Raw genomic sequence first — 12,552 nt, forward strand, 5'->3', positions numbered from 1 at the left:
CCTAACTGTGTCATTCAACACCTAATTTACAAAGACACATAGACAGGCGAACACATTAATACTTTATATATATTCATAGGTGTATATTATGTGTTGTGTGTATTATATAAGATAAGACTGCAACAGCTTTTTGTCCTTTCTATAGTTTTAGCAGCAGATATTTATTCTTTATTTTCATTAGGTTCCATTTTTGGTCAGGGTTTCGTCTAAGCTGAGAACAGCCAATTATTTTTGCTATAGCATCTGCTACTGCTGGTGCTGTGACTCTCCCTCCATTACTTCCACATTTTCTTATCCTCATCTCTGCATCTTTTTGATTTGTTTACTTTTTTTCTTTCATTTGTTTTTTTAAACACTGTAGTCCTGACCTTCCTCTTTCTGGGTTGCAGGTTTTCAGAAAACTACAATGGCTGACCGATTCGACTGCGATAACTGCAAAGAATCCCTGTATGGCCGCAAGTACATCCAATCTGATGACAACCCATACTGCATTCCCTGTTACGACAGTCTGTTTTCAAACACCTGTGATGAATGCAAAGAGCTAATTGGCCATGATGCAAGGGTAAGGCGTCCATGCTGATGTCACCAGATGTGTATGTAGCAGTGCTACAACTCCAAATTGTACATGAAAAAAGTTGCACATGAAAAAGGATGTATGAAAAACCTCATATGTAAATCTCTTTCTGTGTCCATCAAAAAACTGCAAACAAGAGTTATGTACTTCTATTAACAATTGCTTTCTTATTTCCACTCTTTGATAAAGATCAGTTTTGTTGAGTGGTTGACTCGTCTCTTACCTGAGCTATTGATCTCTACAGCTTCTCCAGAGTTAACATGATCCTCTTGAATACTAGTGTGATAAGTGCTTTCCTTGCCCAGCATGTCAGTATGGGTTCAGATGTAGCTTAATCCTTTCATTTCCAGATTATGGTCTGAACAATGCTCTAAGATGTCCAGAGTGTTTGGGAAATTGTTTTTCTTTTAACTTAACTGCTTCAACCTACTTTACAACTTTCTCCCTGACCTGCTTGTTGTGTTTGTTGGTTTTCATGGTACTGTTTGTGCACTTATGCTCTCTAATAAATATCTGAGACTCTCACAGAACAGCTGCACTTGAACTGAGTTTCAGTTGCAGAACGGTACTGCAGGTAGGAGGTAGGAGACTTCTGAAGGCATTTGCTTGACTGGATGTCATTTAAGAGTAAAGAGTTAGTGAAGACATATTTTCTTACCACAACTTTTACATTTTTATTTGTTTTTGTAAACCCTTTTCCCAACTATGTGGTAATTAGTGTTGGTCTGTTGCATAAAATCCCAATAAAAAAAACATTACATTTTGTGGTTGTAACTTAACAAAATGTGAAAAAGCTCCAAGGATTTCATTTAATTTGTAAGGCACTGGAGGTTCGCCTTGTTTCGCTGTGCAGAAATCTTGTTGTCACTTTAAAACGCCTCTCTGCTCCTGTTGTAAGTATGGGTGCCTGTTTACTTTAAGTCTTCCTGTCATTCCCTTATTTGGCCTGTTTGATTCCCAAGTCACTGACAGCGAGACTTAATATCTATGGAGATTTTACAGCTGTAAAAAATGACTTCCACTCTCTTCTTTGTCTCTTCCCTTTTCCGCTTCTAGGAGCTCTTCTATGAGGACAGACATTATCACGAGCATTGTTTCCGTTGTTTCCGCTGCGACCGCTCACTGGCAGATGAGCCCTTCACCAGCCAGGATGACGCGCTGCTCTGCAACGACTGCTACTGTAATGAGTTCTCCTCCAAATGTGTCGCCTGTGACAAGATCGTCATGCCAGGTGAAGGTGAAAATAGTTATAGCAATTGTTTCTTTTTGTTGTTTTTTTACAAATCTGATGAAATTGTCTGGTCATTTATTGAAAGATGAAAAAGCCATAAATCCCTAAAAACAAAGAAGATTTGGGAACTTTTGGAAATATTTGTTATACAATCCATACTTTTATTTTCCCTCATGTACAAAGCCTCATTGTTCCTCCTCTTAAATACCATGTAGTATGCAAACTCAAATGATAATAGGCAAATGATTTCAGAATATACAAGAGAGGTAACCAACTGTGTTCAGTGATGAATGAAAGTAATTACATATTGGATCAAACAGAGAGGTAAGAGGAAGAAAATTCAGAAAAAAAGGAACAGGAAAAAAAATAAGTAAGCAGCCGCCAAGGATGAATGTAACAGTTTGTCTCTCTGGATCACTTGTTATCTGTAAACTGAATTCTTGGGTATGGAAGCCTACTAGCAGAACTAATAACAACAGGAGATAAAGTCAGTTAGCCAGCACCTATACAGCACCTTACAGAGCCCAGAACAATTCCACTGCTGTCTATTTAGAAAAGCTCAAGTGGCTCAAATTCAGAGAGACTGCTGATAAAATTTTGTTGAAATTTTATGTCAAATATAGACTCTTCCATCAATGACGGAAAAGTTTATAGGAAAAGACAGATACCTCATAAAACAGTCAAACTCTTAGTCATGCTCCTACTGATGTCAATTTACAAAACTGTGATGTTTGCAATGGGACAAGAAGTAACTCATCACCGCAGGAAAAACAATGACTCTTTGGTAATGAGGAGGATACTTACTTCTTGTTTAAGACTATCAAGGTGTTGTAGTGTGAACTACCCAAGTTTCTGCTGCCGTATCATTGCTTTATAAGGTGTTAACTTTAAGATTAATTAGATATTTTCTTTCAAAATGGGGTACAAACCTGATGAAAACATGAACACAGAATATTGATTTATGAGTTGTTCTCTTTTACTTCAGCAAAACAAAATTAATTCTGGCAGCATTCAGATGTTGTGTGCAGAATTGTTGGTCATAAACTCATTCCGCTTAACTATCACAATTACATGTTTTTTTTACTACACTAATTTTTTTTTTTACAATTGTATGTAAAATAATTTCATTTCTCCAAATCACTTCAGAATTTTCTCCTCACTGTTAATGTTCTCAAGTTGATATCCTGCCAGGATCCAAATGTACAACAACCAGATTCACACCCTCAGCTTACATGGAAGCATAAACAGGAAAGTTGTGAAATTGTCTTTACAGAAGATTTTAACAAGATTATTTGATTGAGCTGCTTAAATGCTCCTATTGTCGGTGATATTCTATTCATCCTGGAATCAAATCCTCTGACAAAGAGAGGCTGTGTTTCCGTCCCTGATCACTACCATCTAAAAATGTATCTCAAGTTTATTTTGGAATCTGAAATTATTTACAGCACAGGTTTTCATGTGTTATTTTTCAAATGAATAAATACATTTAAATACATAAGGATCTAGGAGTATATCATTTTCTTCCTTTGCACCTCTGAGGAACACTCTTCAGTTGTTGTGAAACTAGATTTTAGACTTTCACACTGGTCCTTGTTTTTAGCTGTGCACAACAAACAGCCTTGTTATCCACCTTGAGCCACAGTGAGTCCTGCATGAGTTTATAATCTGGAAAGACTTTTCCAGGTTATTTTCATGTTTTTGATTAGGGAGCAGTGCGGCACAGAAAGTCTGAAGCACTGAAACGTAAGCAATCTGTGGAAATGTCAGCCCCACATAAACCACTGGATCACAGCATAATAAACTCAACATCCAGGGGATTTACAGGAAGATCAATTGGTTTGCGTAACAGAGGGAAAAACTGTATTACTTTTTTTTTTGTCTAAAGCTTGCTGCCACTTTCTTGCCGTAGAAAAAAAAGCATGGGTCTGTGGTATTCATAATCAATCAGAATGTGAAATACAAGGATTTTTATATGCTGCTGTGCAGTCAGGTATCTTGTTTCCCATTTTAAGTGAGCACACTGACATATTTTATTCCTGTTGGACTCTGTTTTTGCAGGTACAAGAAAATTGGAGTATGCAGGCTCCACATGGCACGAGGGCTGCTTCATTTGTCACAGCTGTGAACAGCCGATTGGCTCCAAGTCCTTCATTCCTGACAAGGACGACCACTACTGTGTGCCCTGCTACGAGGAAAAGTTCGCTCCCCGCTGCACACGCTGTAAAAAGGTCTGTAAATCCGTCAAATATCTACAGTATAACATGGTTCCCATTATATAAGGCAGAGGAAAAACTTTTAAGCTGCAGAAAGCCATGTGAGAAATGATCCCACATTTGCTCTGTTAAGGCCCTGGCTAAAGGTGGTGTGACCTATCGGGATGAGCCGTGGCATAAGGAGTGTTTTGTGTGCACAAACTGTAAGACGCAGTTGGCGGGTCAACACTTCACCTCCAGAGATGACAGCCCCTATTGCCTGAAGTGCTTTGGCAGCTTGTACGCCAAGAAGTGTGAGGCCTGCAGCAAACCAATTACAGGCAAGATGAAATTACTTTACTTCATCCAATTATGTACATTTGTGAAAGTCAAAAATAGTCCCTTAATATTTAACAAAGCTTTATCAGTTGGTGTGCTGTAGGTTAGAAGTACTTTTTTGTATGAATTGAGAAAGTCCCAAAGAGATAAATCTTGATTGAGCTTTATGGGGAAAATGTAGGTGTTTTAGTGGCACAAACTGAGAATTAAGTTGCACAAATACGAATAAAAATAACTCTAACCAAGCCTTGATACAGGACAACTACTTGAATTATTTTCAAATGTCAGGGCTAAAAGTTTCTACTACTGCAATTACAGTGAAAGTTTGTTCTTGAAGAAAGTTTGATCTTGACTCCTAAGGAGAACTTCTCCCTACTTTTTATCTACTTATTTAGTTGAAAAGTAAAACAATTTTATATTTATATTTTGATTCCTGACAGCACATCAATTTTCCTCATCTTTAATCAGGGCTTAATATATACTGTGAAGCAGCTGTTCAAATAAAATAAAAATTAGAACCCATTCTAGATCTTTTCAAACAGAAAAATGCTTATTTGGCTCAGACTTCATTACGAAAAGTCTACCTTTGTGCAACTACACTTATTTAAAAGATCCGCCAGCAATCTCTTAAACCTAGACTTCTTGTTCCAGGATTTGGAGGAGGCAAGTACATCTCATTTGAAGATCGTCAGTGGCATCAGCCGTGCTTCACCTGCTCCCAGTGCTCCATCTCACTTGTGGGCGCTGGCTTTTTCCCTGATGGCGACAAGATCCTGTGCCGTGACTGCAACAGCAACCTATAAAGCACTTAACCTGATCTCACCATTCCTTTTGTTCTTCAATAGCTTTTTTAAACAACCCAGATTTACCATGGAGGGTAACAGGCTAAAAATATTCTGCCTCAGGTCATTTTAACATAAAGACATTAGTTTCTCAATAAACTTGTCATATAGGAGGAGCTATGTTAGTGTGCAAAATCGTGATGTTGCTATGTTGTTTGCATCAGTGAAAGTTAAAGATTGAGTGTCTTATTACCAACATTATGTCTATGTTATTTAGTGTTTAAATAAAATTCTGCAAATGCTTGTCACTTTGCCAAAAATGTCTTAATTAATATTACTTCAGGGCTCTAAAGAAAAGACTCAGAACACTGATATAGTATGCAGTCTATATTACTATTCTAATGCTCTTATAACTGCAGGTCCATGCATTTTGAATGTTGCTTTTTATCACCTTTCTCTTATTGCTTTATTATCTTATGCCTTACCTTATGCATTTTGAACAGGTTACTGTATACAGTGACACAGAAGGAGGTGTGACACTTTTTGTAAAAAGTGGCCAAATATTGGACATACTTTTCCTTAAATTTAAAGTGAAAACATGTAGAAGGTTTGTTGGTGTAGCTAGCTTTTGGTTTCCAGGACATTTCATTTGCACTTTGGAAAAGATGTGCTTTTTTGCTTTCATTATTTACTGTTATGTGCACATAATTACACAGTTGAAACACATGGCAAAAGCAACAAATTTCTTTTTGCCACTTGTCTGCCTATCTTATTTTACATAAATGTTCAGTTCAGCCTTCTTTTTTCAATATTTTAATGTGTATTTTTATTATCGGTTCACAAAGAGTCAGTATGTTTAACTTTGAAAGAAAATGCAAAACTGTTTTGCATTGCAAACGTTTGCATGCCTTAATTTGCCACTGCTTCTCTCATTACTTAATTTGTTGGGTTTTTTATCGTTAGCTATAGTCATGTATGTCAGAAATTATTGTGTTGCAACAAACTATTTGCTCTCTTAGCGATTTCTTCTGTTTGGCTTTTTGTTGTCACACATTTTAAGTCATCAAACAAAATTCATATATTGGAGAAAGATAGAAAAGGCAGTTTTGACATCATAATTTTATTTATTGAGGTAGAAACTCATATATACCTGGTCCACTGTGAAAAGTATACTTAATAACTGGCTTTGTAACTCCTGGAAGCAACAATAGTTGTCATGCATTTGCAATAAGAGGCAGTGAGTCGTTCGAGGAATTTTGTCCAACTTTTCTTTGCAGAATTGTTTTATTTCAGCAACATTTGATGGTTTTCCAGCATAAACTTATGTTTTTAAGTTAATTCCACAGGTTCTCAATTCAATTGAGGGTTTTGACTTGGCCTCTCCAAAACGTTCTTATTGCTTTGTTTGCTTGTTGAGCCATTCAGAGGTGGGCATATTGGGATGGTATAGATTATCATTCTGCTGAATAACCAAAGTGTACTTTTAAAGTCACAAATTGACAAACTGATGGCCAGACAATTCATGGTTGCATCACTTATTGCTGGTCATCCAAGTCATGAAGCAGCAAAGCAACCTCACGTCACTTTACCACCACTATGTATGATTGATTGCTTACTGTTCTTTTTCTGAGAAGCTGTTATTGTTATGCCAGATGTAACAGGATGCACATCCTCCAAAAAGTTCTATTTTTGTCTCGTGAATGCACAGAATAGTTTCCTAAATGTTTTGGGAAAGAAGATGTTGGTTTTACAGATGAGATCTGAAAGATCACCAGTGAATTTCACCTTGAAACTTTCCTATTGATACAATTTTCTTAGTGGTAAATAATGAACAAGGACCTTAACTTAGGTAATTAAAGCCACTCATTTTATATGTAGGCTGGGCTCTCCCGTGTTCTTCTAAACGCCCATTGGTGGATGGGCGTTTAGAGTAATTCTGGTCATCCAGCCACGTTTCAGAACAATTTCCACCTTTCCATATTTTATCCATTTGTGGATAGTGGGAAGACAGACAACAATGCCTTTTACATTTTGCATTTTGAGCTTTTTATTATTATTATTTGTTTGATCATTTCAAACTTTCAAGTGCGACAACAAAAAAAAAAAAACAAGAAATCAGTAATGAGGCAAATACTTTTTTTCACAGCAGCATAGTTATACTATTTGTTTTGATTATTTCAGCTTTGATGCTGGTGAGTCAGAGTTGGCCAATACATGTTTTAAAATGGAAAATATGCCATCAAAATGATAATCTTTTTTAATTTACTGTAAATCAGTTTGTGATTGTTGTGGATAAATTGTTGCTTCTATTTTTAAAGATCAATTAAATAAAGTGACACTGACTGATTTGTGTTTACAGCTTTCTTATATTTTTAGATGTTGTGGTTATGCTGAAGATCTATTGCTAAACTAAGCCAGCATGGCTTTCTGGTGACTTGTGTTTAAGGCCTACGCCAAAGAAAACCCCATTGGAGTGTTCAAAATGTCTTTCTAGGAAAGAAAGTGTGTGTGAGTCCAGCTAAGGAGAGAGGGGGTCTGAAAATGTGTGTATGAGAGAAAGTGTTGAAGAAAGCATGGAAGTAAAAAGTGAGTGTATTCATACACTTAAGATAATCATATGTGCAAGTACAAAATACATAACACAAAGAAACGCATGTGTGTCATTTTGCCCCTGATTGGACATGAATGCGCTCCTGTTTATGCTGAGTGGACTGTTTTCCTGCCTTGATGGAGTGCACATACACCAGATCCACTCTCCTGTCGGCTGTTGGCTAAATGTCCTCCTCCCTGCCTGTGTTTCAGATTTTTTCACCAAAAAAGGAGATGGAAAAGTCATAGCTGCATGGGGGAGGGCAATGGTGGAGCACAGAGAGAGAAATGAGTGTGGGAGAAAGAGAGGAGAGAGTCAGAGAGGGAGGATGTTCACATCTGGAGTTACTCCATGGCACTTTCATCTGGAGGGGGGTCAGCTAACACGCGGCCCCCTCTGGATTTATTAGAAGAAGGGACAAGAGGGGAAATGATGGGCTAACATGAAGGGTCAGAGGCTGAAAATGAACTGTGTCAGACAGGACACACATTCTAAAAGCAACACAATTATGGTGATGGTTATTAAGATAATATGATCGGTCTTAAATGAGGATCTCTTTTTCCATGTTAAATACTTCCAAGACAAAAGAAAATCTGATCTTTGTACTGCTAGATTTTCTGTAAGTTGGTCAACTGATTCAAAAATTCTGTTTTATTCAGCTTTGTCAACCACCACACTGTTAATCTAAAATGAATCCATATGGCTCTTATGTAGGATGCGGACGTAAAAAGGGAAAACATTGTCTCGTAATCAGGTTTATTTATTAAAACTACCAATGGAAGAGCTAATAATCTTAAGTTTCTTAAAGATGTTATCACTTAGTAAAATTGTATTAGTTTATTAATAACCAATCCATGGTATACATTCATCAGTATATTCATCAATCAAGTGAAGTTAATTCTTTTGTCTTTTCCTGGACTTTCTAACAATTTCAGTCAAATCCAACAGGAAATGATGTCAGTGTGTCACTGTTTTATATTTAAAAAAAGGAGTTTCATTTCTCTACCAGTGCTTTCACTGATGATTAGCAACAGGAAAATGCAACCTCAATTTTACTGCTAAATATTGCGATAATATTATTTTCAGTTAACTCACATTTTGGGTTCAAATCCCTGTCTGTGGTCTTACAGAATTTTGGAATTTTCTCGCCATGCATCTGTAGATTTGAGTACTCCTCTCACAGTCGAAAAACATGACTCTTAGGTCTACAGGCCTCTGCACATTGTCTTTAGGTATGAGTGTGTGCATTCATTGTGGTTTGTCCTGTCTGTCTGGTGTGATCGTGATCTTCCACACATTAAACTTTCACTGATGATTGTAATTGTCACAGCTGCTGCTGAGCTGTGACCACTCACACCTGTTCATCATTACCCTGATCTCCAGCTGCTGCCATTTAAGAGCATATCTTCCTCCTACTTGGCGTCAGATTGTTGTGAAACCCTTAGCGGTAACACCTTCAGGCCTGCTGTAGATACTAGAGCGATTTGCTATGTTACTAATCTGTCTGTCTCCTCCCTTCTGTCCAGTTGCCCTTCCTGTCCCCAAACCTGACCTGCTCCACTGGATTTGGACCTCCTGGCTTTTGACCCTCTGTCTGTCTGACCCTGAGATCTGGAACTGCCTGACCTGGATTTGGATTTCCTGACTCTGACCCTGGTCTGTCTGACTGTGAAAAAGCCGAGCCCTCAATAAACACCAGTGCTGAATTCACTACTCAGTCCCTGCGTCCATCAGTGCCTGAACTGTCAGTAATTCAATATATTGCAAAACTCTGGCAATAATTTATTCCTAAAAACATTTATGAAATTGACCATAAGTTACTAACACAACCAACTTTCAGTGAAATTTATAGACGGCATTTTAAAAAAAGATTTCCAGTGAGAAGTAACTAATAAATCAAACTAACTTACTGCACTTGTAATGATGAGTAAAAAGCTGAGTGTCTAAAGAAATAAGGGAACATTTAGAAGTTTCATTAGCTGGGATTTTAGTGGTTATCAGATTGCATCAAACCTTTATAAAACCCTCCATGAAAAGATTTCTGCTCTCATACCAGTTTAGTTCAATAATTAGCTCTATGTTGAATAATGCTTGTCTACTTCTTCTTCCTGCAAGAACATGCATATGATGCAAACCCAATATAGTGTGTTATTCAGAGCATCTAAAATTTTCTGTTTCTCCCTTTTTACTTCAGGCAGTTTTACTCCCATAGTCTCACCCTCCAATAATTTGCACTCACCTGCTGTTTATTGGTCGATGGTTGCCACAGTATTTACTGGGCCCAGCTGGTTTGGTTAAATGCCAGAACATTGTTGCTCTACTTTGCTGCCGTTCCTCATTGTTCAGCTATATTTTTCAGCCTTATTTTCACCATAATTTTTTTCACAGTTTCCTTGTTTTGTTTCAGATTTTTTCTAACATTTAACAATTTCAAATAATAAAACTATATATACATATTATAAATTATAAAAAAAAATAAAGCAATATTCTTGACTAAATTTTCTCCTCTAAAAGTAGGAGTTCAAGCTTTTCAGACCAAGGTTAGGGCTTATTGTAGTTGTCCTTTCAGTCCCTTAAGAGCACTAATGTCTCATGTAATTAGATTAATCTAAACCTCAAACACTTTAATGTTTAGATGTTTTAATGACTTAATTTTTGGATTAAACTGAAGTTAGTGTTACGGCATCAAGTTCAGCAGACTAAAGTTTAATAAGCTTATCTATCATACATAGACATATCTAAATTGAATAAGTTTTGTCTTTCTGTCCTGAATGGCATGGAACCCAATGTAGCTGATATCTGATTCTACATCCGCATGACATACTTTCTTCATTAAGTTATTGAATAAAAGTAATTGTTTCCATTAGTAGATGGAGCCTATTATGAAGTGTTTGGTTTCATTCACAAACTTTGCTGGTTATTTTCCCAGGTGGACAACATTCCCAAGCACTCAAACCTCTTTTTAGCATGTCAAGAGAAAATATTGAAACTCTGTAACTTAAGATCATACAAAGATGACTGGGTGCTTTGCATCTTTGTGGAAATTATTTTTATTTCTGACCTTTTGAAATGAAAGATAAACTAAACGTTTCCTCCTATGCAGAAGGGCTACGATAATACATGCAGCTCATTAGAAGATTTTACAAACAAAATATTTCCAATAGTTTTAGGCAACTGAGGAATACCTCCATCTTTTGCTTCATGAAGAAGGTTTCTCAAATCAGTATCCGTTTTATCAAATCTGTAATTTGTATAGCTCAGGAGTTTTCAAATCCAGGCTTTGAGGGTCGGTGTCTTGAAAATTTTAGATGTGTTCCTGATTCAGCACACCTGAATCAAATGGCAATGACCTCCTAAGCATGCGGTCATGTTCTCCAGACTCTTGTCATTGACCTCATTATTTGACTCAGGTGTGTTGAAAGAGAGAAACATCTAAAGGTTGCATGACACCGGCTCTGGAAGCCTGGATTTCAAGAACCCTGGTATAGATTATATCAGTCCACACTTGACTGGATCAGAGTGTAGTATTTCTGTTTGTTCAATTCTAAGGAGATCTTAATGGTATTTCAGGTAGGGACGCACGATATATTGGCACCTACATTGGTATTGGATGATATTAGTCTTTTTTCTTTTTTAACATATCGGTATTGGTCCGATAAATAATACTGGGCCAATATGAACAACCAACATTTATTTTTATCTTGTTGCCATCTGTTTCTAGTTGGTTCTATTCTCCCAAAAGTAAAATGTTCATATCGGTGCATTCCTACTTTCAGTTTTAAAATATTTTATTTTATTTTATTTTATTTTTTTTCATAAATAGATTGAGGGTTTCACTCGATTGAAATTTAACTTTAGTAGGTCAGAGTAGACTGCATCAATCTCTCCTTTAGTCATTAATTTGATCAAATAATGTGGTTGACAGGGAGGGTCAAAACAATTTAGAATTCAAACACAAATTAGTCACATAGCTATTGTTTTAGGAATTTTACATTAAAAATGAAAGATTTTTGAAAAGAGACTGCCACGTGTCAAACAATAAAGCACAAAGTCAGGTTTGTGCATCCTTATTTCTTCTTTCTTTTCTTTGCTGGCCTGTGTATTTTTCAACTTTGTGTTTGGTGTCCACTTAACAAAGTGCTCCGGTCCACCGCAGCCACGTCTGTTGCTTAAAACCTCAGTAGACGTTGGCTTACCCAAAATGTCAGCAATATTATACTCTTGATGGTAATTTTGCATTTTCATTGTCTTGCTAACTGTATGTTTGCAGGCTGAGGTGTTGCATGATAGGGTGAACAGAATGTATAAATCATGGGCAGCTTAGATAATTATATATATATATATATATATATATATATATATAAACGTGTATTAGAACACACATCAGAGGAATTGACACTTAGAAGTTCATCAACAATTTCAAAACCTACATCTATATGCAGGGCTGACGTGGTTCTGCTAATGTTTTCAGGGTTTGAAGTTGGCCTCTGTGATTTAGGCCTGGCTTTTGTCCTTTTCATTCACTCCCAGCACAGGTCAAGGAGTTGTGCTTGTGGCAAGGTCTTTAAGCTGTTGTAATGAGTGCTCTCAGCAAGAAAACAAATCTTTGTTTTTCCAGAGCTTTGGGCTGGATGTGTGTGCTGCTCAGATCAGACCCAAGTTTCTGTCATTGGTGGCTGTCGGGTCTCTGCATGTTTTTACTGTCATAAATTGTATAGAAATGTGAAAATTATGTACAATAGTAGTACATAATTCTTGATTTAATTTAAACTTTGCTTGCAAGATGTAAGTGTGATTCTGAGCAATATTTCTTCAGCTTTTATTATCCCTCAGTTGTTAGGTTC

At 36.8% G+C, this 12,552-nt stretch overlaps 1 protein-coding gene across 3 annotated transcripts in view; it reads left to right on the forward strand.

The window, feature by feature from the left end:
- The window catches only part of fhl3 (four and a half LIM domains 3), a 33,279-nt gene extending 25,815 nt beyond the window's left edge, over positions 1-7,464 (forward strand). For 2 of the 3 annotated variants that reach the window (XM_014471551.2, XM_023331375.1), the window contains exons 2-6: positions 390-562; positions 1,631-1,811; positions 3,864-4,033; positions 4,152-4,338; positions 4,988-7,464. In XM_014471551.2, coding sequence (XP_014327037.1) covers positions 407-562; positions 1,631-1,811; positions 3,864-4,033; positions 4,152-4,338; positions 4,988-5,139 — 846 coding nt within the window. In that variant the 5' untranslated portion in view covers positions 390-406 and the 3' untranslated portion in view covers positions 5,140-7,464. The remainder of the gene's footprint in view (positions 1-389; positions 563-1,630; positions 1,812-3,863; positions 4,034-4,151; positions 4,339-4,987) is intronic. The other variant, XM_023331376.1, reaches the window with a different exon arrangement.
- Positions 7,465-12,552: the final 5,088 nt, after the last annotated feature.

The sequence above is a fragment of the Xiphophorus maculatus genome, chromosome 3, assembly GCF_002775205.1.
Source record: "Xiphophorus maculatus strain JP 163 A chromosome 3, X_maculatus-5.0-male, whole genome shotgun sequence".
Lineage (NCBI taxonomy): Eukaryota > Metazoa > Chordata > Actinopteri > Cyprinodontiformes > Poeciliidae > Xiphophorus > Xiphophorus maculatus.